Consider the following 27,687-nt stretch of genomic DNA (forward strand, 5'->3'; position numbering starts at 1 on the left):
CCGGGACTCTCACTTTGGAAACTTGGGCGGCAGCCTGGAGGTTGGGTTTAATTGGTCTCAGGTGGGGTCCCCTAGTGTGGGGACTTCCCAGGTGATCCTGGTATTGGAAGGTAGGAAGTCTGGATCACAGCTTGGCTGGCATCCTGGGTCTCTTAAGGGGAGGGAACAGCACCCAGCAGGTGTCAGGAAGTGTTTAGCTGGCTACTAGAGCATCCTTTGTGCTTTTATATGCCTGACTCAGTAGCAAGCAAGCACTTGGTAAGTTTGGCTCTGGCCTCTCCTCTGCGGGAAGGATAGGCATCACCCACTCAGAGCAAGGTCAGCAGGCTGGTATAAAGCTATGCTTTGTCCTTGCCAAGAGTTCCTAATCCATGTGAAGTCATCACAGTCCTCCCTCTCTCTCTGCCCGGGGCTCTGCTCACGACTTGGGTAGGAAGAGACCCACCCAGATTCTTCTAGTCACACCTCAGTCGCTAGTTTTCCAGCAAGGGCCAGAGAACTGAAGGATGTTGAGGCTCCCAGGAACGCAGAAGCCTGGATTGGGGCCTGCTCCGTGCTAAGTGGCTGCTTTGGGCCTTCACTGCCTTGTTTGCTGAGTGAGACCTTCCTGGTTGCTTTGGGTGTGAACAGTGGCTGTGGCCAGGGCAGCCCTGGAGGGGTCCAGCTGTCTGTCTTGAGTCAGACTTCATTCCTAAAACATTTATGATTGGATCACTGGCAGCAAGAGTTGGGAATGGTGGGGATGGTAGTAGGGGTCGTCTGGCACATAATCCTACCTCCTTCAGAAGGGACTCACTTGGATTCTGTTTGTAGGCCCAGAGCCTGAGATCCTAACATCATCTCTTCAAGCCCCAGAGCTGTGCGGACCAATAGGAATAAGGCAGACAACAGTGTCTCCTTACCAACAAGCATTTTTGCCCAAGCCTACACAAGGACTCACAGTTCCCAAGAATACAGAATTGGATCCCTGTATTCGATCGATAGGCAGGCATGGAAGCAGACGCACACAGTAAAAGCAGGAAGGTGATTCCATGGGCCTCACTGCAGCCACTGGGTCTAACCTCTGACCTGGTTGTGCTCCAGAAACCCCAGTATGGCACTCAACTTTAGCTTTTTGCATATCCCTAACCTATAGCTTGGTGTCTTTTGACAGAACTGGCACTGTGAACGTTGGTTGACTCTTTGCTGTTGCTTGTTTTTTGTTTTTTCAAGACAAGGGTTTCTCTGGGTTGCCCTGGCTGTCCTGGAACTGGCTCTGTACATTAAGTTAACGTTGAATCTAGATATCCCCTTGTCTCTGCCTCCCTAGTGCTGGGATTAAAGACATGCGTCACAACTGTTGGCTTTTTGTTTTGTCTTTTGTTGTTATTGTTGTTGTTTGTTTTGTTTTGTTTTGAGATATCCTGTCACTAAATAGCCCTGGCTGTCCCGGCAGAACTCACTATGTAGACCAAGCTGGCCTAGAACTCACAGAGATCCTTCTGCCTCTTCCTCCCAAGTGCTGGGATTAAAGGTGTGAGCCACTATCACCTGGCCATTTAGACATTCTTTCCATTTATCACGTACCTGCTGGGTGTCATTTGGAATATTGGCAACTGGACACAGGATGCTGGAGCTGATATTCCAGGGAACAAGTGGGTGTAAGTGGGTGGGTGGGTAGGGAAGAGATATAGCAATCAAGTAAACAGAGATACCAAGGGTTAAGTGTGGGCCACCCACCCCACCCCCTGCCTGCACCCCTGAGCTCTGTTTCCGGAATCTTCATTTGTTTCTTCCCAGTGTGGCATGTGGGTTGGGCTCAGCTGAGGGCTTCTGCTGTTGTTGCTCTGGCTTGAGGTCCCCCGTGGCCTCAGGCGTAACTGGCTGGCATCCCTGGCTGGGGGGTTGCTATGGCCTTGTTCATAGTTGATGTGGCTGACCTCGGGACTGTCTAGGGTCTTGTGACCCAAACGGTCTAACCCTTAGGTTCTCATGGTCTAGCCTGCAGGTTTCCTCACAAGGGTAGCCTAAGAGTTTCAGGAAGCCAAGGAAAAAATACAAGGCTAACTCAGGCCTAGGGCAGGGACTAACATGACATCACTGCTATGGAATGGAAGGACCAACCAGAAGTAGGAACAGTAACTCCCATGATCTGCATAATGGGAGAGAGCTGGAGTCAGAAATTGGACCTCTAGACTTTTGCTTAGTTTCAACAGTGTTAGGCTTGCTCTTCCTTCCTTTTTTCTTTTCTTTTCTTTTTTTTTTTTTTTTTTTTTGAGACAAGGTTTCTCTGTGTAACCCTGGCTGTCCTGGAACTCACTTTGTAGACCAGGCTGGCCTCGAACTCAGAAATCCGCCTGCCTCTGCCTCCCGAGTGGTGGGACTAAAGGCATGTGCCACCACGCCTGGCCCTTCCTTCCTTTTCTTTCTCCTTCCTTCCTTCCTTCCTTCCTTCATTCCTTCCTTCCTTCCTTCTTTCTTTCTTTTCTTCCTTTTTTTAAAAAAAGATTTATTTATTTTATTTATTTGAGGACACTGTAGCTCTCTTCAGACACACCAGAAGAGGGCATCGGATCCCATTACAGATGGTTGTGAGCCACCATGTGGTTGCTGGGAATTGAACTCATGATCTCCGGAAGAACAGTCAGTGCCCTTAACCACTGAGCCATTACTCCAGTCCCCCAACCCCACCCCCCGCCCACCCTCCCCTGGTTCACATTTTTAAGCTTTTATGTTTTATAGAGAAGCTGACTTCTTTTCTTTGATTGTTGTTGGTTTATAATTTTTGTTTTTGAGCCAGGCTCTCACTTTGGCTGGAATTCTAGCTCTGGCTGGCCTGGAATTTACTACGCCTCAAATTCACAGATCTGCTTGCCCCCATCTCAAGTGGTGGGGGGAGAGGAGGGGAGGGGAGGGAGGGGAGGGGAGGGGAGGGGAGGGGAGGGGAGGGGAGGGGAGGGGAGGAGAGGAGAGGGGAGGAGAGGGGAGGGGAGGAGAGGGGAGGGGAGGAGAGGGGAGGAGAGGAGAGGAGAGGAGAGGAGAGGAGAGGAGAGGAGAGGAGAGGAGAGGAGAGGAGAGGAGAGGAGAGGAGAGGAGAGGAGAGGAGAGGAGAGGAGAGAGCTAAGCAAAGCAGAGCACTGATTGCTCTCCCAGAGGTCCTGAGTTCAATTCCCGGCAACCACATGGTGGCTCACAGCCATCTGTAATGGGATCCGATGCCCTCTTCTGGTGCGTCTGAAGATAGTTACAGTGTACTCATGTAAATAAAATAAATCTTAAAAAAAGAAAAACCAAAACCTTGGCTTGGGATTGTAGCTCAGTAGTAGAGTCTTTGCCCAGCATGGACAAGGGCCTATGTTGAGTTAAGAGAGAAGGAATAATTAGAGCCTGGTGTGGTGGTGCCCAGGGGCAAGCCCAGTACTCGGGAGGTGGAAGCCTGAGGATCAGATGTTTAAGGCCATCCTGAGCTACACAGCTAGTTTGAGGCTAGCTTGGGTTACATGAGATCCTATCTCCAAACAAAATCAAGAGCCTCACTCAGTGGGCACTGTGGTTCCCACCCGTAATTCTGGCCTGGTTTCCTCTGTGAGGAAGCTTCTAGAGAAACTGGCATGCCATAGATGACAGACAGACAGAATGACTGAGACTGAAACTTGGTCAATAGTTGAGAAAAACATTTTGGTATTCTCAGTTCTGTTTCAGTGGAAAGTGGCTGAGCTTACCCGGCTCCTGTCTGGGAAAGTCTTCTTGTCTCTTGTGCTCCACAATCCTGCCTGTTGTCCCATATCCTTGGCCACCCAGTCCCCAGAAAGGTCTGTCCCTTTTCAGAGAGATAGGCAGTGCCACGACACGGTTGTGACTGTGGATTCAGGAAGAGACCTTAGAGCTCAGCTCAGTGTTGGGTTGGACAAAGTGATTTGTTGGTGCTGTGAGGACAGAGTGGGGTGCTCAGGTCCCTGTCACAGTGTGAGATCCTGTTGGAAGCCATCATAGCAATGAGAACAGTGGCCTCTGGCCCAACAAACTCTGCATATGCTTACTGGGCTCATACTAGCAGTGTGCCCTCCTTGCTTACGAAACATGACACGGAACATACCCATCAAGGCCTGGCTTCTTCTATAGGGCAGCTGGCATATGTGTAATAGCAGAACCTGGCCTATCAGGTGGCCCAGGAGTTCCTCACAGGTTGCCACTGCTCTGGTTCACATGATGACATGTGTCCTTCTTAGGGGTTTCTATCACTGTGATGAGACACCATGACCAAAGCAAGTTGGGGAGGAAAGGGTTTATTTGGCTTACACTTCCACATTGCTGTTCATCACCAAAGGAAGTCAGGACAGGAACTCACACAAGGCAGGAACTTGGAGGCAGGAGCTGATGCAGAGGCCATGGTGGGGTGCTGTTTACTGGCTTGCACAGCCTCCTGTCTTGTAGAACTCAAGCCAGCCCACAATGGGCTTGGTCCATCTCAGTCAATCACTAATTAAGACAATACTTCATAGGCTTGCCTACCACCCCATCACACAGAAACATTTTTTGGCATTCCCTTCTTCTCAGGTGACTTTAGCTTATGTCAAGTTCAGATGAGATTTTTCCAGCACAGCATACACCTCCAGGATAGGACAGAGTCTTGAGTTGTGAGGCTCACAGAAGACTGAATGACTGTGGAAGTCTCCTGTTCAGTCAGTGGGCACAGCCAGGATGAGGACACGGTGGACGGTTCATGTTTCAAACACATTGAGGGGATCCCTCCACGATGCTGAAGGTCTGAGACCTGGGCATTGAAGGTGAAGCTTCCAGCAGCCCCCAACTGCATTCTGGGTAGTCCTGCCTATCTTGGAACTCACTCTGTAGGCCAGGCTGGTCTCAAACTCAAGAGACCCACCTGCCTCTGCCTCTTGAGTGTTGGGCTCAAAGGTGTGCCCCATCATGGCCAGACTCCAGCACTGGTTTTAAGGATTTCATTCAAAGACTGTTCAACAGCAACCTTCCTCAGGATAAAGGGAGGTGCCCATAGCACCAAAGAGCTATTAGGCCAGATGTCCAGACTTAAATAACTCTGTGATACCAAAGGCAAATGACTCTACTTTCCATGCTCAGGGTGAGTCTGCAGACTGTGTGTAAACAAACCCCATCTACTTGACTTGGCTTTCTGAAAGACTAAGGTCTTTGTCCTGTGACATCACTGTAGGTCTGTACTTCAATTACATTTTTTTTTTTTTTGGTGACATACATTTATTGTGCGTGCATGTGTGTGTACACGTGTATGTGCGTGTGAGTGAGTGCATGTATGGTGCATATGTGTGTACATGCATGCAAGCATATATATAAGATAAAGCGAGGCGCTGTGGCGGTGCTGGCTTAGCTGGTACAGTGCTTGCCTTGCAAGGAGGACCTGCATTTGATCCTCAAGTTGCACATTAAGACAAACAAAAGCTAGGTGTGGTGGCACAAATTTATAATCCCACCATGAGAATGGCAGAGATTCTGGCGTTCACTGGCCAGGGTGGGCAGAAGGTGTTTAGGAACAAAAGAGACCCATTACTTCTGGCCTCTATATACATATATGCGCGCACCTGCATACACACACATACACACACACACACACACATACACACACACATGCACACACACAAAACACAAAGGGATTCAAATGTCTTCCCCATCAAATGACTTTATTAGTTAATGAAACAGCTTGAAGACAATTCATTTTGTCCAACACTCTTCTAGAAAATAGTTCAAGTTGTAAACGGACTTCCAATACATAAAACAGAATTACTTGACCATACACAAATTTCAGCTCAAAATACAACACTCTGTTTTCTTACCATTATAAAATCCAATCCATACAAACGACGTAAAAAAGATAAAACACTTTCACTGACCCATGGTACACCAGGGAACAGCACAATGGCGGTGTCTCCCTAGGACCTAGGTCTAGTGCTAGGGATGAGGGACCGGATCCCACGTCATCTACAATATCCAAGCCCTGTAAACAAAATGCTGCTACTTAGTTTAAGAAAATCGACATATCCTTCTGTATCAGTGTTGCTTGTAAACCATAAAGTAACTTTGTAAGAAACATTACAAATTAAAAAAAAAAAAAAAGATTTCTGACTTTGCTATAGACACCAGCAAAGGAATAGAAAATCGGTCACTCCACCCACAACGGATACATTTGGCCCACAAGGCAGGAGACAGGCACAGTGCAGGAGGAAATTCTCTGGACAGTTTTGTACTTTGTGACCCTCTGGCCCCTCAAATATTTTACACTTTTTAGACAATGATTTTCATTCCATTTGTGTGCGCCCATTGCGACCACCAGTTTTCCAGTGAGAGCGCTGTGTGAAGGGCGCTTAGCTTTGCCACACTCAGTTCAGCCTCACCTGAGCATAGCTCTCTTCTGCCTGGACACTTCAGTAGAAAGAGTGAGAGTGCAGGATTGAAATGAAAAGCCATTCCACAGGTACCATGCCATGAAATACAGATGTGTTAGTGAGACATATTTGTGTTTGGACAGGATGGATTTTATTTATCTATTTTTCCTCCAGACAAGTGTTTCTTTGTAAGGTCCTGGCTGTCCTAGAACTAGATTTGTAGGCTAGGTTGGCCTTTTACTCAGAGATCTTCCTGCCTCTGCCTCCTGGGTACTAGGATTAAAGGCATGTGCCACTATTGCCCGGCTTGGTATGGTATTTTTGAAACCTGGTCTGGTTTTTATGGAGTTCTCCTTATGGTAGGAGGTGCATGCCAGGGTAAACCTTCAATGTGCTCAGCACAATACACACAGCAGGAGTACTTCAGGCCTCTCTACTGAAGCAGGGCCCCAGCAAGGGTGGTCCCCAGCCCGGGGATGGACCGTCTTATTTAACTCAATTTACATTCTATTTTCAATGGGTTTGATAGTTTTCTATCCTAGCAGAAGACAGACACTATAGAGACAGAAAACCAAAAATCGCCTTGTTCATTGTGCGTTGTGGGTGGGTCTCATTCTGACTGCTGCAGACTGAGTTCTGCCTGGGCTGTGTCTGCAGCCTGGATACTGACAAGGAGCGAGTGTGGGGCCATCTCTAGGCTGGGCTGGGGTGGGACTGGGCATGAACTATGGGACTCATTGGGAGGTTTGATCGGCACTTCCAATGAAGCCACCATCTTTGTTTATGGCTGTCACAATGTACAGACGTTGGACAATGTGGTCAAAGGGAGTCTCACCACTTGCCATGGTGAACTCGGCAGCTTACGGGAAGGAGGATACAGACAGAAGCTAGCTTTCCAGTGGGCTCATAACCAAAGGACCCCACAGGCAGGAGAAGTCACCAGCTACTCAGCTAAGCAACAGGGGCTTATGCTTTCTTCTCTATTTATTTGTTATCTCTTTTCCCTTTTCTTTTCTTTCTTTCTTTTCTTGTCTTTCTTACTTTTTTTTTTTTTTCCGAGACAGGGTTTCTCTGTGTGGTCCTGTCTGTCCTAGAACTTGCTCTGTAGACCAGGCTAGCCCGGACTTAAGAGATCTGCCTGGTTCTCCCTTCCGAGTGCTAGGATTAAAGGCGTTCACCACCGTGCCTGACTTCTTTCTCCATGAAGACCCACTTGGTATAGTTCCCAACATACAGTTCTTCAGCCCCTAGGATTTCCATGGCCTCTAAATGATGAAGCTGAACTCTAACGTGTCATCTAGAAGAAGTTGTTATGTGACAGACAGAGTGAAGGCTTAGTTAACTTTTTTAAGTTTGAGGGTACTTTTTGCCCTGGGTACCAGTCTCCAAATTATTATTTACCTGCTTGTGTTTGTGTGTGCGCACTTGAGGAGGTCAGAAGGAGAGGATCAGATCCCCTGGAGTTATCGGCAGCTGTGAGCCCCCGTGTGGGGGCTGAGCTATCTTTCCAGCCCTACACTCTTTATTACTGTTGTTTACACACAGCCTGCAGTCAAGTTCTGTGAATTATTCTAGGTATCACAACAGCCCTCATCACCCTGGTTATCAGCATCTAATACACAGTTTCTAGGGTTTCGCTTGAAGCAAAACCCCTTGTGATGAAAATATGAAAAAGTGGTCCCTTTCTCACTGCAAACAAGCTACTCCCATTTCTGACTCTACTCACAGTTTGGGGGTTCGAGGTGTATTTAAGTCAGAGCTAAACAAGGCAGGAGGAGACAGAAGCCTGGCTTGCTCGCTGAAGCACGCCATGGGATGCAGGAAGGAATCCCATAGCGGTTTGCGGGGCCAGGGTGTCAGCCAGCCTCTGTGAGGCGACCAGGCTCTGAGCACATCTTGATGGACAATCTGCGACCGACCACACAATGCCCTGACAGATGCTAGATGCTGAGGTAGTATGTGTGGCCTGGTGCTGGCCCCTGACTCTGAGAGAGCCTGTGGTGGCCTCAGGGAAGGTGGAAGGCTCCTGTTCTAGTCTCCAGTTGCTCCAGGCTAGAGATGTGTTTGGCTATGCTGGGTGCTGACCCGGAAGCTGCTGGGACTGGCAGGCAGGTGTCCCTCTCACTGCCAGGGCTGGCTGGTGGGAGGTGCCAGCACAGAGGCATGGTAGGGCTGAGAAGGCACATTCTGGATAGGCTGCTGCTCCGGGGCTCTGGGTCCAGGGAGCAGGAGTTACAGCTCTCTCCTTCTTTTTCTAGTTTTCTTTCTTTTTTTGTCTTTTTGGGACAAACTTTCTCTGTGTGGCCCTGTCTGTCCTGGCTCTGTAGACCAGGCTGGCCTCGAACTCAGAGACCTGCCTGGTTCTGTCCCCAGGATGCTGGGATTAAAGACATGCGCCACCAGCACTTGGGTTAATTTTCCTTTTACTTATTAATGTGCGTGTGAATGTGTGTGTAGGCCAGAGGACAACTTGTGGGAATCAGTTTCCTCTTTCTCCCACATGGGTTCTGGGAATCAAACTCACGTTATCAAGCTTTATCTGTTAAGCTTCTTTGCGGGCTCTCCTCTCCTTGTTTCTTTTTGACACAGTTCAAGCAACTAGGAAGCCAGGTGGGGAGAAGGGTGCGAGGGCTTGAAAGCCAGCAGAGTTTACCGAGGGTGCTCTGATGACCAGATCCAAAGCCCTCCCTCCAGAGGGCTGTGGGAAGGACCCTGTTCCAGCAGCAGGAGGACAGCCCAGAGCCCTGAGGATGGGGAGGGGATCTGGGAAGTGTTCTCCCATGACCACCGGGGTGAAGGGAACATCTCACTGTTTACCCGAGGGCTGAGGGGCTCTCTGGCATGCTTTTACCGGAGGAGACTGGGATAGGAACAAAAGAATGGGCTCCCTAGAAATGTTCCACAAGAGGTAACAAGAACCACACCGGCTCCCAGAGGACGTTGGCTGAGCTCGCCAAGCACCTTCCCGGGCAGCCAGCCCAGCTTGGGAGAGCTGAGTGCCGTTCCCTAGCTGTAAGCAGGGTAGTCAGCCATGAGCTTCTAACAAAGCCTGCGCCAAGAGAGCACGATGCTTCCGGTGGGCATCACGGCCTAAAGAGATCTCTGGGAATTAAGGACTATTAGGGAAAGCCAGACCATGAGGCACCCTGGGAAGGGACTGCCATGGTGGCTGGTGGCCAGTGGTCACAGTCAAGGGACTAACTTGATGATGAGCAGTGGAGGGCATAAGGCAAAGCCTAGACAGGACCCAGGACTACCTCACAGGATCCATGGAATGACTCCTTTTGACTAAATAAACAGTTCCCAGAGCTCCTGGCTTGAGAGAGCTCTGGATGTGGGCAGAGCACCACACAGTCTGTCTTGAGCGCAGTGGGCCCCTGGTAGTGCTGGCAGACACCATCAGTCAGAACTGCAGGAGGCACCCTGTCACCCTAATGTCATTCCACCTGATGGGAGCAGAGGCAGAAGGCTCTTAACACCTTGTCTAAAAAAAAAAAAAAAAAAAAAAATTCAAGAAGAAAATGCACAAGATTTATAAGCTAATGAAATTCTGTAGTTCTGCCCACTGGCCTGAAATGCTCCTTTCTATGCCTACCACCAGGCCAGAGCCTAAAGGCCTTTACAGGGTCTGGTCACCTGCCAGGACGTCTCCAGGATGCTCAGGCCTCATGCTGCACACTGCCGAGAACCTCCAGGCTGGAAGCCTGACCTTCACCACTCGGACACACAGAAAGAGTAGTGGTTCTCACATCCAACATCCAAGTTAAAGAGACTTAAATCTAAGCCTCGGTCAGCAGCACAGAAAACACCAGGTTTACTTGGTCAACCTAGATGACAAACTTGACATTCTGGTGAAAACGATAAGTTCCACCTTGGTAATGGACTTTAAAGATCCTAAGAGGACTCCGACAGGCATGCTCTGAAAGGAGGGAGACAGGGTTTCTCTATATAGTTCTAGTTGTCCTGGTGCTTGCTATGTAGACCAGACTGGCTGTAAACTCACAGAGCTCCACCTGCCTCTATCACCCACTTGCTGGGTCTAAAGGAGTGCACCACCACACCCGTCTTTCACTGCCACTCTTGAACACCAGCACAGGTCTTGGGGGGTGTTTCTGACACCCCAATGCTGGAGATGAGAGGTGGGGTGTGTGTCCAGAAGGGAAAGGACTTTCTCAGCACAAACAGATGTTGGTTGCTTTCTAAGGAGGTGGCAGACACTGGGTCAGGCGGTGACAAGAGCCAGGAATGCGCAGCTCCCAACCAGTACCTACTGGCCCAGCGTCTCACAGCACTGTCTGCATGGACAGTAGACATGACCAAAGAAATAACTGTGCCATTGCTACTGATGGGTAACACAGCGGCCCAGGACCCAGTCACCCTTTCTTTAGAGCCCACACTGCCCTTCTTCCAAAGACAAACTGAACTGAGCCCTGAGACTAGAAGACAGATGACACAAGTCTGCAACCCTGGGTTCTCCAACTCCAGAGCCCACGCTCCTGGCCACAGGACCTGTTCCTAGAACAACTGACAACATGGATCAGGGGCCAAAGCAGGAAGGGGAGATATGTTCTCTTGGGTACTCCTATTGCGAGCTCAGCTGGGCTCAGATGCTGCCATATACGGCCACCCGAGGAAAAGCTTTGCCATTTTCTAGTCTCCGGGCCAACTGTGAAAGGCATCACCACACAAATTTACTGTCTACTGCATGACGTTCTCTAGTTAGTCTAAGCATGAGGCCTGTGAGGGAATCGCAGGGCTGAGGAGAGGGTCCGGCTCTGAGGAGATCACAGGGTTCTTCTAACTACTATTGACTACCCAAGCCTTCCATTTAAGTAGGCCAGGTCCAGCTGTGGCCACTTCCACGAGAGCTAACTCTCGGGAGAGTCTCCAATGGCAGAGCTCCCTCAGCAACTTACTTGGGGACCAGGGGAGACCAGAGGCAGGGCCACTGAGGCTCTGTTACTGGTGGTGTGGAGAACTGATATTCAGGGATTAAGTGAAGGAGAGACCCCTGTGTGTGAGAGGCAAATCACACCAGTCATGATTTTAAGCAGAACATGATTCAAGGTAGTTGGGTCAACTTCGGTTTTGAACCTGGAACACATCTGCTTCATTCCGACATCTGGTCTACCAGGGCTGAGGGAAGAGAGCAGAGGGAGGAGCCAGTAAAAGGAAAAACTCCCAAGAAACAACAGCACCTTTGGAGAACCGCAACAGCAGGCAGCCTCAGGCGCCTAAGTTGCCAACTGTGTCAGATCAGACACGCGCTCTCCTCTCTGATCCTGACAAGGACAGAAACTAAGCCCTCTATTCTGTGTGCATATGCCGCTTTTCTGCTACAGGAAAACACAGCCTTTTAAACGTCTCAAGTTCAAGTTGAGTTTCAAGTAATCACCTTGCAGTAGCCCCAGAAGAATTACCGCTCCTCCAGGTTTAAAGTGCCTAGTTAAAAAAAAAAGGGGGTGGGGGTGGGGGGAGAGGATGGGAAACACGCCCTGAGGACCCAACGCCTCGGGCTGCTCACTACTTGTTTCCAGGCTTTTGTTACGGGACAGAACACTGAATTCTTTTCATCTGTCAGGGAACCAAGTCCAATGCTAGCTACATCGATAAGTCGTGAGGTAACTGACAGCAGACACTAAGAACGGGAACGACGTAAGCACTACCTATCCAGTTAACCAAGAAACGCCGTAAAGCAGGCAACAGAGGCTTCCCTGGTGCTGCCAGGAGAAATTCAAACAAGTTCAGCACCAGTGTCTAAGGTGCATCTTCTCCGTGTCTGGGGAGAAAGAATGACGGAAAAAAACCCCTAAATCTACTGTCAGGGCTAAAATGCTTAAAAGTCAAAGAAGGGACAGAATTCGCTAGGCAGAAGGCAGAGCTACTTATAGCTGCAAAAACTGTAGCCAAGCCTACAGTTCAGCTCGGCCACGGCTTTACAGGCGGCAGGGGTGAGTCATCTTCCTGAGTAGAGGTTCCTCTCCTCTCCGGGCCAATGGGCTCGCTCTCATGTCTACTCCATAACCGTATGTGTATAGCTAGTGGAGCTGTAAGAAGTCTTTGAGGACTATTCAAAAGGCAGAAAGACCCCTCAGCCTGCCAAGGCAGTTTTCCCCCACCTCTGACTTCATGGGGCAAATTCAATGAAGTGTTAGTTTTAGTCTTTATTCACAAACTCCACCTTGCTTCTAGAGACACTCAGGAAAGTCTAAGACTTCCAACAGCTTAACTGACAGGGGAAGCGAAGGCTGTCCAGTTTTGTTCAGCTGGAAAGGCTCGGTTCTGCTAGCTGGACCCATACTACCAGTGATGTATACTTTTTTAAAATAAAACCACCTGTGTGCCAAGAAAAAAAGTCAAGTTCCCACTGAATCGGTAGACTGCCCTTGGGAAGCCAAAGGTCTGGCTTCTGCATCTGGCTGCTGCTCACATCTGAAGGCCCCTCGTAGGAGGAGGAGAGCATCCGGACCCACCTCAGACATGAAACGATCAAAACAGAAAGTCCTGGAAAAGATTCTAAGCTCATATAAGATGCAGTAAATCAACCTAACGCCAACAATGATGAGCATTATGAGGTGTGCGCACATGGGGCTTCAACTGTCCCAGGGAAGGAAGCACTTGGAGACATGGCATGTGCTTGGTACACGAGGCACTTGGCATTTTTGACTCTGTCCTAGTTTTCCTGCTCCATAGGCCGGCCCATTGATACACACAGCTTTTCATTTAAAATCCAGCAAAATGGATGAGAACACTCTCTGCCTAGTGCAAAGCACCACAATGAAGGCTGGGCTTCGGGTGCTGTGACTCAGTACCTGCTTGCAAACCCAAATCAACTCACACAGACAGGGTCCTCACTCAAACTCCAGTGACTTCATAAACCAGGCAGGGAGGGCTGGGTCCCACCTGCTTCTGTGTGAGGTTCCCAGAAACACAAGCGCAACCCTTGGGAGTTGCTCAGTATTTGCTGTGTGATACAGGGCAGGCAACTGTCATGCTTCCTCAGTCACGGGCTTCCTCAGTGCCCTCAGCTAACGGGGAGTCATTGTCACAAAGAAGCCCTGCTTCTTCCTTCTGTGGGTACTTCCTAGGCAGTTCTGGGCCTCTAGGTGCACACGGTGAAAGCCACCTCCCTCCTTCCCAGAGCATCCAATGTCTTTTCTGGCCACAGGAGAGCTGTGCAATCAGGAAATCCAGCCTTGTAGAAGACAGCACTGCAGGGCTGGTCACACTCCGTGAAGAACTTCAGGCCCCCTGGTGCAGTGTACTGGGTAGGAGATGCTAAGCGGACCCCTCAAGAGGTGCTAGCTGTTTCCCCAGGCATCTGACTGGTAGCCTTTCAGACCCTGAGGCACCACAGCAAGGATAGCTCTGCTTTCACCCCCTCCTGTTTAGGGGTGGCCTGTGCCCACTTACAAAGAATAAAATGACACCGTCGAGCCCTGGACATCAGAATACCTCAGCAGCAGTGCTCAGAGCGACGTAACAGAACACTTGCTGCAGCACAAACAAGGCTCGGATACCACTCTCAGTTCTTTTGGTTGCCGATCGTGTAAAAAGTCCAACTGGAGTGGAACCAAGACTCCTCCGAGCAATCACGCTCAGCCCTAGAGCAGCCCTTTCCAGAACCAACCACTAGCTGGTAAATACATTTTTAAAATCCTACTAGGGAAGACAGATGCAACCTAGCAAAACTGGCTACTGTCTAAAACAGTTCCACATTCACACTCCACGTGTGTTTGACACAGCCATGGAACTGAAAGTCGACGGATTCAGGGCTTATCTGAAGCACCAGGAAACAGTAGAGCATGTAGCTTGTGACTACAATTCAAAAGTAAACATACAGACGGACTTCCAAGTCACGTGGCACAGCATGCACACGTACATTCACTCGCCCTGCACACTTCTTCTTCTCACAGGACACAAGCACAATCTTGAGATTTAAACAAACAAACAAACAAACAAACAAACTTCATTTCAAATTAAGCACTTAAATCTTTGAAAAATCATCTATATTTGATATGTTAGAAAAACAAGCAAGCAGCCAGGCGTGGTGGCGCACGCCTTTAATCCCAGCACCCGAGAGGCAGAAGCAGGCAGATTTCTGAGTTTGAGGCCAGCCTGGTCTACAAAGTAAGTTCCAGGACAGCCAGGGCTATACAGAAAAACCCTGTCTCAAAAAACCAAAACCAAACCAAACCAAAACAAACAAAAAAAACAGAAAATAGAAAAACAAGCAAGCAAGCAAGCAAGCAAGCAAACAAGTATCAAGCCTACTTTAGACCCTAGCTTAGGAGAGCGCCTTGATTTGCCTACTGTAGTTTGAGAGATGACCTTCCAGTAAAAAGAAATTGCACTTCCCCCAAAGATGTCTTGTTCCAAATTTTAAGATCTAGCCTCAGTTGCCAAATGCAACAGCATGCATCCGGTCAAAGTGCCTTACAGAGGAGGGAAGGACCACTCAGACGCTGAGACACAAGTGGGGTGGTAAAACAAGCCTGCACGAAAGGAGCTCCAAGCTATTTCACAATGCTGAAAGAGGACTTATAAAGAGGTATGACTGACTTTGAAACATCAAAATAAAATTAAATACAGCTCTACTCTTCAACAAGAGTTTTACACACACACACACACACACACACACACACACACAAAATAATAGTTTGGCACTTAGCAGCTTTTGTTGATATTGCATCCCATATTAAGTTGCTGATTTATTTTATAAAATATTAATTTCTGCAGCTACTGTGTCAATAAACTGAACTGAAAATCTGTTTTTTTTTTGTTTGTGGGTTTTGTTTGTTTGTTTGTTTGTTTTTTTAAAGTGAACTGACCAAGTAAGTCACCAGGCACTGGTGACACTGCCATGACCTGTCGCTGTAAACAAGGAACTGTCGTCTCCTTGGGGCCTGAAGCAGACTGAGAGCTTTTTACATTTCAGGAGTTAAAAACAAACAAACAAACAAACAAACAAACAAACAAATATCAACCCAAACAGAGCCCTTGCCACGGCTGTCCTGGCTCTCATCAGCGTCTCTCTGCTCCGGCTGGCCATGGCTCTGTCCCGGGCAGACATCTCACCACAGTCAACTCACCCGTTTTGGCAATTTCCCTCCTCTGAAGCCATCTCAGCAGCAGCAGAACGTGCTTCTCTGCAGCAGCTTCTTTGATGGAAAGCTTCCCAATGGGAAACGTGCCAACAATGTGGCTGAAACCCATCACAACCCAAGCCTGGTGTGGACTGATACCGAGTTCCCTGGGTGGCATGAACGTGTGGCACACCTGGCCTACAGCAAGGGATAAAACCTTAAACCTTCTCTTGCCAAGTTGCTTCTGGCCATAGCAGTTAGGAAGCGGGTCCCAGCCCTTTTACACCACCCCCACCCCCCCTGCCCCCTGCCTTTTAGCAATGTCTAGTGTTGACTCCCAGCAGGTATAAGGAAATCCTGCAGAGAGGCCACCCTTTTAGGAAACTAGGATTGCTGTCTTACATGCACTTTAATTGCATATAAACATCTCAGGCAGGGAGGAAGTTTAGAGAAGAGATTCCTGTTCTCCAACATGAGCAGAGGATGCATGTACACAGTTAGCAGTCACTACGATACAATGTTGCCTCTTACACTCATTCTCTAAGAGAAAGAAATCGGAAGAAAACAGAAATGAGGAAATCTCTATCAAGCTGACTAGAAACTTGATATTGCACACTATGAAATAACCGAGTGTGCCAAGCTCCTCATTTCACACCAAGGGGCCATAATCTAAATGGAAAACAAAAATATCTTACAAGATAAATCCCACTAACTAAGGAATTCTTTTTACTAAGAGGAAGTGGACCAGAGGGTGAAGGGGGGGTGGTGGTGAGAGATGGGGAATGGGGGGTGGGTACTAGTGGGAACAGAATACAATTAAGTTGAGGTAGTTTATTCTACCAGCCAAACGTTACCTGGAGTGAATTCATCTATACTCCTATGCTGTGGGAGCGGCCTGTTCCAAAGACACAATTCCACACACACCTGCATTCAAAGACAAGCTTGCAGCTCTAAGCAGCAGTAAACAGGACCAAGTGTGCTTTCAGACAGATCAGATGCAGACCTTTTGATCCCTAGACAGTTGTTTTTGTTTTTGTTGTTTTTTTGTTTTTTGTTTTTGTTTTTAAATATATGTCTCATTGTTTTTAGTCGCAGCGGAACTCTCCTTTGCCCGACTCTGTCTAAAGTCTCCTCTGCCCTAGCAGCCTGGAGCTTAGAAAACAGTTCTGCTTCTCCAGGTGGGAAAGAGGGATGGTATGCCTCCCTCCGATCTCACAGCACCACCCCAGAACTCGTTCGGCCTGGCGCAGGATCTTTTCTGGTGAACAATTCCTTTAAGCTCACACAAGGGCTTCGGACCTGAGCTCCTTGGATGACTGAATCTTTACTAAGGTAGACCGTTGCCAGAGAGGAGTTTTATCTTAGTTTCAATTCATCAGAATATAGTTTTTAAGAGTCTTAAGACAGAGCACTAGTAATAAGTGGGAACTAACTGCACAAACCTCAATTACTCGGCGGGGGCCAGGCATTCTACCCCTCTGCACGCAGTACAAGGACAACCTCGTATGCTGGCTATGTTGGCTTGCATATATGGATTCTGTTGTTTGTTGACCACAGCCACACACACTGGAACTCAGCAGTCAGTCAGGTAAGAGTTCCCTTCTGGGAAAATGCACCTTAGGGTTTTAACTTTGATATTTCACATGACACCAACCCCCACACCCTCCTCCTAGGACATTCACTAGCCTTGGTTACGGACGCATCAGGCTGGAGGAACTGATTCCGCGCAGGTAGTTTTTCAACAGTACACGGTCTCCAGACCAGGGCAGAAGCCTGAGCCCCTAAGCATTAAAAAACCACCAGAGAGTAACCATACTCAAGCCCAGCACACAGCGAGATGGGGCTGCTTCACTGCACTTGCCGCCGGCCAGCCACATGATGCACTTGGGGCAGGATCTCACTTTTGGATCCTCTTCCTCTTCAAGGGGAATGGACCCGGATGCGGAACAAGCCTTGTTGCAGCTGCAGGCGGAAGAGCTTGCAGTTGGCTATGCGCAGGGCTGCACAGCCTGTGCGCCGAAGGTCGGATGGCAGGAGTGGCTTTGTGTGGTGCCAGGTGCCCGTGCTTCTCTTAAACTCCCGCACGTAGTCGTAGTTGGTACCTAAACCACAAAGGGAGCAGAGCTGAGCGGACGGATGCCCCTAAGCCACAGCAAGCGGCTCTTGGGAGAGCATTGCAGCTTTCTCACCTGTGTCCAGGTCTCCGATAACATAAATACTGGCTCCTATGGGGACCGCTCCGTAGACAAAGGAGGAACTGGCAGGGATGCATAGGTTCTGATCGTTAAGGTAGATCCACCTGGAAGCAAGGCCAACAGACACAACTCAGGAAATCAGAAGTACAACTGACGCGATTAGGAAGACAAACGGACAATGCCGCAGCTCAGCAAGCCATCAGCACACTGCACCCTGCCTCTCTTGATGCCTGATCCCCTCCCTCACAGGTACCTTGACTGTAGTGACTGTCAGGGCAGACAGCAGAGGCTCAGACAGTGCTTCTCACAGAGTACGACTGTCTCCACTGCACACTACAGCTCCTGGCACTCAGTCATGCTTGGCTTTTGTCACTCACAGTCTACTGCTTCATTCATTCATTCATTTAATTTGTAAATGTATGTGTGTGTCTGTGTGTAGGTATATGTGTGTGAGTGCAGTGCCCATGGAGGGCAGCAGACAAGGTCAAAACCCCTGGAGCTGGAGTTACAGGTAACTTAGCCACTAGTGTGGGTACAGCAACTGCTCCCACTAGCTGAGCCTCTCTACAGCCCAGGAGTAGGCATCTTGTTGCTAGAGTTCCACCACACTTGCTGGCATTCATCTGGATACCTCCTGGCTTGGGCTGCTGTCACTACGACATTCAGGGACCTTAGGTGAGCCTTGTTTGGTTCTGGTTTGGGGTGGACTGATGGAACTGCTGGATTTTAGGGAAGAGGCGTGTGCCACGTAAGTGATGAGAAAATGCCCTCTTCCCAAAGCACAATGCCGCTTTGTTTTCTAGTTGGTAAGGCCTGGGAGTTCCAGCTGCTGTGCTCACCAGGTCTCGGCACCATCAGTCCTTTGAAGACTTATTTCCTTAAAGTCTAACTACGCTGGGTATTTTGGCAAGAGCTTACTGGCCACTTTATGTACCTTCTTTTGCAAAATATCTATTCCAAAATTTGCTCATTTTAGAAAACATACACGGGGGCTGGAGAGATGCCTCAGTGGCTAAGAGCACTGGCTGTTCTTCCAGAGGTCTGAGTTCGATTCCTAGCAACCACATGGTGGCTCACAACCATCTGTAATGCGATCTGATGCTCTCTTCTGGTGAGTCTGGAGACAGCTACAGTGTGCTTGTGCATAATAAATCTTAAAAAAAAAAAAACAGAAAACATACACACAAGTAAAAATAAGATAAATCCTTAAAAAGGCATTCTAGAAAATACCTGACCAATCTTCAAGCATCAAGGTCAGGAAAGATGGGCTATCACAGGCTAATGGGCAGCAAGGAGGCTTAACATTTCTTGGCAACTAGAATCCAGGCTGAACTGAGGCAAGGGCCATGCTGGTGGGAAGTGGGTGATGCTGCAAGCACGCTGTACTTAGCTAGTATATGTGCACAGCTAACACGTGTGTTCTGATCAAGGGGGGTGGGCGCTAACAGCAGGAGCTACTGAATGGTTTATGGGGACACCTTGGCTTTTGGGAATGTTTCTACAAGTCTAAGTTTCCTGCAGAGGCTGGAGAGGAGGCTCCGCCGAGGGTTAGAGCACTTGTTGCTTTTGCAGAAGATCCAGGTTCAGTTCCCAGCACCCACACGGTAGCTCACAGGCATCTGAGACTCCAGTTCTAGGGATCTGATGCTCTCTTCCGATCTCCACAGGCACACACATGGGACACATATGATGCAAGCAAAATACCCATAAAAAAAGATGGCTGTAAACAGATACAGCTCAGTTGGTATGGGTGTTTGCTGTGTAGCCTGCTGACCCGAGTTTGATCCTTAGGACCCACATCATAGAATCAACTCCTGCAAAGGTTGTTCTCTGACCTGCATATGAGATAAATAGATTCTAGGCTTTGCCATGTGGTAATGTTCACTAAGGAAACTGAGCCATTTCCCACTAACAGCTTAGAGCCATGCCAGATCACAGTCACTGCCTAAGCAGCCTTGAGGCTCCGCTGTCCAGGATGGTGCATGCTGTTCTGTGGACACTGTGGCCTCTCCACTCTGCTGCACGGTAGGTGAGTGGCCTCTGATGTCAACGACCAACACAGAAATACCTCATAAAGAACATCACCCACTTCAACAGACTTCACCAACTGTCACGAAACACATAGCTTCCTTATTTCAAGTTCCAAGAAACAAGGAAACAAGATAACTTGGTCAAGATTATAAAACAAAGCTAAGTCACTACATTTCTCCCCCTCTCTTCTTCCTGTCTTTCCCCTCCCTCTTCCTTTCCCTTTCTAAGACAGGGCCAGGCTAAGCTGCCAAGGGTGACCTTTAACCTCTGTTCTTCTGCTTCCATGAGTGCTGGGTAATATGCCCAGGTTCTGGGGTTCAGAGGATGGGCCCCAGGACTGCATCATGGTCTCTCCTGAGCCACATGCCCAGCCTCCTATCAGGTGGCTTTCTGGGGCTAGAAATACGGAACTTGGCCTCACACACATACACACACGTATTCTAGCTAGTCATATCTCAGTCCGATACCACGATCCTCGGGGTCCTTTTCATCCCTCATCATGGCTGCTCAGTACTTACATAAACCACTGAACTTTCTCATTAGGTTACTGCTGTGGCTTCTGCCTCCGGGCTGGACCGTGACCCAAAGTGAGGAGGTGAAGGGCAGGGTTTGCGCCCTGGGACTCATGGCTTCACAAGTCTTAACTAAGGCAACGGAAGAACTCCCTTCTAACCCTCAGATCCGACAGGTATGGCATTCGCAAGGCCAGGCAGTGTGGTGTCTCTGAGAGTGTCAGGATGAGCAACTTTCATACATGACCGACTCAGCCCTGAGAGCACACTGCACAGGTTAACTGCTGGCCCTGCCAGTAAGACTAAGATAGACAAGCTTCCTCTGCACAGCCTTGCAAGTAGGAAAGATGAAGAGAGGACGTCAGCTAGATCAACAGCTGCAGAGCCAGGCCTGGGATGCAAAGATACAGCCTGTCACAGACACACCCCATCTGCACAGCAATGGCGAGCAGCCTAGTCACCGCAGGGCTGAGGACGCGCTGCACACTGCTTTTCAAGACTGAGCTGACGCTGCCTCCTGAGTTCTCAGTGTGACTGAAGCTGGTTTGAACTAGCAAGTCTCCTGTTTCAGTCTTCTAAGTACTAGGGTTACAGGTACGTCCCACTGTGCCCAGACGTTTCTCCTAAGCGAACTGCGTGGAGGGATGCGCCTCACATTGATGTCTGCTGTCACTTCCCTGGGATCCCGTGGTCTTCTTGTCTCTGGAGGACAGGAGTGTGCAAGGACTGACTTCGCCTTCCTGGGTCACTAGCTTTTATCTAGGTGTCAGGCGTGCCTGTGGAACTGTACACTCAAAGATGGAAAGGTGACACGGGCAACACAAGGCCCAACTTAACACAGGGATCGTGTGCCAAAGTGGGAACCAGACAGAGGAAGAGGACGGGACTCAGGAAGGGAAGATGTGGCAGGAGCCGCCTCAGACTCAGGATGTGGAAGACGCTCAGCAGAGCTAAGCACAGCTCACGGACCTGAGCAGGGCGCTGGGAGGACCTCAGTGTCTACTCCACTTTGCAGAAGAGTGGAAGGGGCAGTGCCTGCAACAGCTCTGGGACTGGAGTCACAGCAGGGAGAGGCAGGAGAGAGGGGGCCTGAGTGTGAAAGGTAGAGCGGGCAGTCATCAGAGAGACTGTGGGGACAGCTGAGAACAGCACAGGGGCTCAGGGGACTTCCAGGAGGGAGGGAAGGCCCTGCTCTCAGTGTGTCTTTACCATGACTTGGGAGGAATTTGTGGCCTTTCTTCTTTTTTCTTTTTAACAGCTTTTTTTTTCCTTTTTTTTTTTTTTAAACTCAGAAAGCATAGAAAATAGTAAGATATGGCATTTTTCCAGAAAAATTTTAATCTAAAAATAAGGAACAAAGACAGGAAAGACAAGAGCTTACATACAATCTGAGTGGCCTCCCATCCAACCCAGACTGTTCATCTGACAGCAGTACTTTCCACAGTGTGCAAGAGTGCAGACCCAGGAGGGAACGCTGCCCACTGCTGGGTGGGTGCAAAGGGGGACTCTGCAGCCCCAAAGCCCGAGTGTGGGTTCCAGGTCTGCTGACCACTCAGCACCTGTGTGCCGTGCTCACTGTGAGACTGGAGGCTGGCAGTGCCTGAACCTCGTAGGCTGCAGGGGAACGCATGAGGCAGGCAGTGACTGTGTAGCATCTGGTTTTGCTCATGCTCAGTGTTTTACAAGTGCCCTGTGTGTCACTGACAAGAGCTCCTGGCAGCTGCTCTCTGTTTACACAGGGGAGTCTGGGAAAACAAAGGCTGGAGATGCATGGAGTATATTAGAAAAAAACGGTTTTTTTTTTTTTTTTTTTTTTTTTTTTTGTTTGTTTGTTTTTTGGTTTTTCGAGACAGGGTTTCTCTGTGTAGCTCTGGCTGTCCTGGAGCTCACTTTGTAGACCAGGCTGGCCTCGAACTCAGAAATCCGCCTGCCTCTGCCTCCCGAGTGCTGGGACTAAAGGCGTGCGCCACCACGCCCGGCTAGAAAAAAACGGTTTTAAGATTGGGAACTTTACTTATTTTTTGTGTGTTTGTATATGTATTCATGTGTGATGATGTATGTATTCACATGTGTTTATGTATGTATTCATGTATGATGATGTATGTATTCACATGTGTTTATGTATGTATTCGTGTGTGATGGTGTGCTTGCACACGGGTCTAGGCTGATGTCATTCATGCCTGGCTTTCTTGTGGGTACTAGGGACAGAATGAAGACCCGCAGGTTTGAGCAGCAAGTACTTTACTTTACTGACTGGCCCCCCTCCCCCAACCCCTTTAAATACAAGGATGGGGCCAGGGACCTGAGCAGTGGTAAAAAGTGCTGGCTGCTTTTCAAGAGGACCTAAGTTCGGTTCCTAGCACCCATGTCTGGTGCTCACAACTCTAGCTCCTAGGGATCACACACCCTCTTTTGACCTCCTTGAGCACCCCCACATATGGCACACATACATAAATAAGTAATAAAAAAATAAATTTAAGGTCCGGCATGGTGGTGGAGTCAGAGGCAGGCAGGCAGATCTCTGTAAGTTCATAACATGCCCAGACTATATAGAGTTCCAGGCCAGTCAGGGCTACAGAGTGAGACCTCAAAACAGAAACAGAAAAAGAAAGAGTTAAAGTAGACACATAGAAACAAATCACAGCTGGTGAGATGGCTCAGCTGGTAAGAGCACCGACTGCTCTCCCGAAGGTCCTGAGTTCAAATCCCAGCAACCACATGGTGGCTCACAACTATCCTAATGAGATCTGACTCCCTCTTCTGGTGTGTCTGAAGTTAGCTACAGTGTACTTATGTATAATAATAAATAAATCTTAAAAAAAGAAAAGGAACAAGAAACAAAGCATCCCCCTCCTGCCCATCACAGCGCTGCAGTCCCCTACTCAGAAGGGACTCGGAACGAATAACAATACAGTGCGTCCTGGGATGCCTGGGGAGCGTTACAGTCAGACTTGATCCCACCCAAGGCAGCAGACAGAGGGAAAAGAAACGTAAGCAAATGACTCTGACATGTTGCAGCTCACGCTGGCTACGCACACGGAGTCAGTCATCACAAAAAAGTAGTTTGTCAGAAGCCAAACACACTGCTACTGCTTGTTAATCAAGCGGGACAGACTGTCTCACGCTCATCTGGGCAGGAGATGAATACACTATTTCCTACGGAGGCAGCACTCCCCCACTGTGACTTCTCAAAGTAACAAGCCTGACATCCCCCTCCCTCCCCCAGCAAATGCCTTCGAAGCTGCCTCCTCATTTTCTGTCTACTGAATTCCCCTGGCAATCTCCCTCTGATGACGGGAAGTAAAGACTCGTCTGAAGTGTCTGAGAGGGAAAACACGTGACAGACCAGGCAACAGTCACAGGCATGTCTAACACTGTGTCAGTTTAGTCTTCGCCCGATCTCAAAGTCAGGAAACGAGGCGCTATCTTATGGCACCCCCATCTGGTAACAAAGTGCATAGGGCCACACTGTGCGGCAGGCTCCCCTGGGGATCTGAACAGGTCACTGGAGTGAGAACACTGTGTGAGAGGAGGGGAGGGGCAGTATCTACCACAGGCTTACGCCACCGCCTGCCAGGCGTTTTTAAAAAAGTTGTTCTTCTTACATCTATTAATTTACTGTGTGTGTCTGTGTTGTGTGCTTGTCTCTCTCTCTCTCTCTCTGTGCCTGTGTATCTATATATGTGTGTCTCTGTGTATCTGTATATGTGTGTGTCTGTGTGTGTGTGTGTCAGTGTCTCTGTGTATCTCTGTTGTGTTTGTGTCTGTGTGCATGCACTGACAAGCTGTGTGGAGGTCAGAGGACAGGCTGTGGGACTCTGCTTTCTTTCTCTTTTGGGGGTCAGTCCTGGCAATTGAATCCTGTCAGTGTTTTAATATCTCAGACACCAGCTCAATTGACACATGATGCATTGAGCATCTGATGCCTGTCAGGTTTCATACTGGAGGACCATGTGGGACCGAGCCTTGTATACACTCAGCAGTTATGAAGCCAGCCACATGTGCAGAAGCTAAGGGATCAGGGTCTGAGGAGTGTGTGTAAGCATGGAAGAGGACAGCAAAGGCTTTCTCTGGAGAGTGACAGCTTCGGAAACAGCCAAGTTAACTAGATGGGCAATGAGGGGTATTTCAGGCAGAAGCAGCCTAGAGATGAGGTAGCTAAGGGCTCAGTGTGGAGCCTCTGGGCAGACAGCGGCAGGAAAAGTAGATGCAGGCCCTGTCATAAAAGGCTTACATATGGCCAGGTGTAGTGGTACATGCCTTTAACCCCAGCACTTGGGAGGCAGAAGTAGGTGGATGGCTGAGTTTCAGTGTCAGTCTGGTCTATGTAGCAAGTTCCAAGATAGCCTGGATTACACAGAGAAACTCCATATGCAAAACAAAACAACAACAACAACAAAAAGCAGCCATATATACTAACAGGACAAGGTCAGATATGTGCTAAGTTCCAGGTTCTGTGTTGTTTCCTTAAGTCACTATGGTGGTTTGAATGAGAATAAACCCCATAAACCCATATACTTGAATCCTTGGTCCCTAGTTGGTGGAGCTGTTTGGTAAGGATTGCAGGGTGTGTGTGTGTGTGTGTGTGTGTGTGTGTGTGTAGACTTGTTGGAGGAGGTGTGCCACTGGTAGTGGGCTTTGTGGTTTTAAGAGACTCATCATTACCAGTCCCCTGACCCCCTCTCTCTCTCCCTCCCTCCCTCCACCTTTTGAATGAAGATGTAACCCCTCAGCTGTTCCTACGCCTTTGCTCCAGCCTCACAGACTCTAACCCTCTGACACCATATGCCCAATGTCACGTGCTCTTCTATAAGCTGTCTGAGTCATCATGTCTTACCAAAGCAACAGAGGAGTAACTCAGATATCAACTTCTCAAGTCACTGAGAAAATACCCAGCATGCAGTGGACACACCCCCTAAGTAGAGAACTCAGTGATGTCACTGGGAATCAAAGCTGAGACACATCCCTGAAGCATGGAGGGAGGGACAGGAGGGGGAAGCTTGGAGACTGTCTGCTGCATGGGGAGAGAGGGCAGGTGTGGAAGCCTCTAGACTGATTACCTCTTAAACTCGTCATGATAGAACTCGGACTTGCAGGTGACCATCTCGCTGCCCTGGATGTCCTCTCGACTTCGGACGCCTCCAAACACATACAGCTCCATGGCAACACCACAGGCCACTGCTCCAAACCTGCAGGACCACGGAACACAGATGCTGGCTTAGAACTCAGGACCTCAGGGTAGGCTGGAACCCACCATGTACATCGGACTGTCCCTGAACTCACAGAAATCCTCTTGCCTCAGTAGTCTCCAAGGGCTGTGATAGAGGTATATGTGTGTTTGAGTGCACTTGTACGCGTGTGCATTTGTGTATGTGAGGCCCAACGTTGATATTACTAGTGATTTCTTATTCATTAATGCAAGGTCTCTCAGTTGAACCCAGAGTTTGCCGATAGGGCAGTCCAGCTAGCCAGCTTTCTTAGGGATCCCTCATCTTTGTCTTTCCAGTGCTGGGACCACCTGCCTGACATTTACTTGGATACTGGGGATCTGAGCGCTGGCCCCCATGTTTGTGCAGCACAATACACACTTTAACCCTGAGCCATTTCCCCAGCATCTGTTGTACCTGCAATGCTCTGTGCTATATGTGCATATGGGCCTTCTGTTTTAGGGACTGCTAGGTTCTGGGGACTCACACATCAACAGTAGCATACTGATGGGCACACACACTCTGCCTCACCTCCTCTCTTTCAGTGGGCATATGGCAGTCCATTGCTGGGTCCGTGGGTCGTAACACTCCACAGACTCAAACAGTTTTCCGTACGAACCTCCGCCCATGGCATAGATTTTCTTTTTCATAGCTGCATAGCAGCCAATCTAAAAGGAAAGAACAATGGTGGGGAAGGGGAACATTTGTCATTAGAGCTGGATGGACAGAGAGCAACTGGCCCAGAGCAGGGTCACATAGGTAGAACAAGCTCTGACTCCTAACAGCAAAACCATGATGCTGTCTAACATGAGCCAGAGATGGAAAGAGCTGGTGACATGTACTGGAAATCTCCAGAAAAGGAGTCCTCATCCATCTTCAGCAACAGAAGCAGTAACTCTACTTTCCTTTACTTCTGGGGGGTGATGCTGGGCACAGAACTCAGAACCTCAAACATGCCAGGCCAGCCAGGGTTCCTCCACGACACTGGATCTCAGCCCCAAATCCTGTATATACGTTTTGACCTATCTCCCCTCGTCCACCATGTGGACTCTGACCTATCAGGTCAGAGAGATCGTAAATCTTGCGGTAAGCACCTTTACCCACTGCCATCTTGATGTCCCCATAAGCTGTCAGCAGTGGTGCGGCACAAGCCGTGAGTTCCACCCATACCACACTGGGTGACGTGGGGGACGGAAGGGCCGTCCAGCATCTCTCTGCTTACCCCCGTGCTTACATTCCCAGGAGTTAGGATTTTGGAAGTATACGTTATTCAGCTGCTGCCACAATTGTTTAGTTGCATGGTGTGGTGGGTTGAATCACATGGCCCCGTAGGCCCACAGGGAGTGGCACTACTAGGAGCTATGGCCTTGTTGGAGGCAGCGTGTCACTGAGGAGTGGGCTCTGAGGTCTCATAGGCTCAAGCCAGGCCTAGTGGCTCACTGTCTCTTCCTGATGCCTTCAGATCCAGATGTAGAACTCCAGCACCACACCTAACTGGATGCTGCCATGCCTCCTGCCTTGATGATAATGGACTAAACCCTTGAAACTGTAAGCCAGCCCCAATGATATGTTTCCCTTATAAGAGTTGCCGGGTTCATGGTGTCTCTTCACCCTGAGACTGAAGTGCACGCAGTAAGAGAAGACAGGAAGGGTGAAGCAGAGCCATGGCCAGGACTGCTAGACAGCTTTGCCTGAGTCCAAATGAGAGCAGCGCACAGGAGGGAACCACTGCAGCCTTTCACTTGTAGAGTGAGTTAGGAGAGGGGAGAGATCCAGCTATTCAAAAGTATCTACTCCAGACAACACAGCACCGCTGCTCAGAGCCAGACAAATCCTAGCACAGGGGCTCTTTCCTGCTGTGATGTGTGACTGCTGACGTGAAGGCAAGCTGCCAACAGAGACAGAATTCTAAGGCCTGGATCCTCTGAGCACTTTCTGTTGTGCCAAAGGCACACTTAAGAAATGAGGCTGTGTGCCGAGGAATCTGCTCAGCACTAGAGTACTGTGTGAGGCCCTGGTGTGTGTGTGTGTGTGTGTGTGTGTGTGAGAGAGAGAGACCCTTCCCACCACAACAACCAAGCCCAGAAAGGGACACTGACTCTGATGCCAGCTTGTGAAGAAGCCGGCTGAGCAGACCGAGGCACTCACCTTCCTAACCATGGTCAAGTCGGGCTGCTTCGTCCAGGTTTTGGAATAAATATCATAACACTCCATGGAAATGAGCTCTCGATCGCCATCCTCCCCTCCGAGGATATAGAGCATTCCATCTATCTCCACGATCCCAAAGTTGTGTCTTGCCT

General features: G+C 49.1%; 1 protein-coding gene across 1 annotated transcript in view; it reads right to left on the reverse strand.

Moving 5' to 3' along the window:
* Positions 1-15,770: 15,770 nt before the first annotated feature.
* Positions 15,771-27,687, reverse strand: part of Gan (gigaxonin) — a 48,196-nt gene continuing 36,279 nt past the window's right edge. The window contains exons 7-11 of the mRNA XM_021170549.3: positions 27,536-27,685; positions 25,919-26,055; positions 25,241-25,369; positions 17,632-17,741; positions 15,771-17,544 (exon numbers count right to left, since the gene is read on the reverse strand). Of these exons, the coding sequence (XP_021026208.1) occupies positions 17,363-17,544; positions 17,632-17,741; positions 25,241-25,369; positions 25,919-26,055; positions 27,536-27,685 (708 nt within the window). The 3' untranslated portion in view covers positions 15,771-17,362. The remainder of the gene's footprint in view (positions 17,545-17,631; positions 17,742-25,240; positions 25,370-25,918; positions 26,056-27,535; positions 27,686-27,687) is intronic.

Source organism: Mus caroli, unplaced genomic scaffold (assembly GCF_978045245.1).
Source record: "Mus caroli unplaced genomic scaffold, Mus_caroli_1 scaffold_10, whole genome shotgun sequence".
Taxonomy (NCBI): Eukaryota; Metazoa; Chordata; class Mammalia; order Rodentia; family Muridae; genus Mus; species Mus caroli.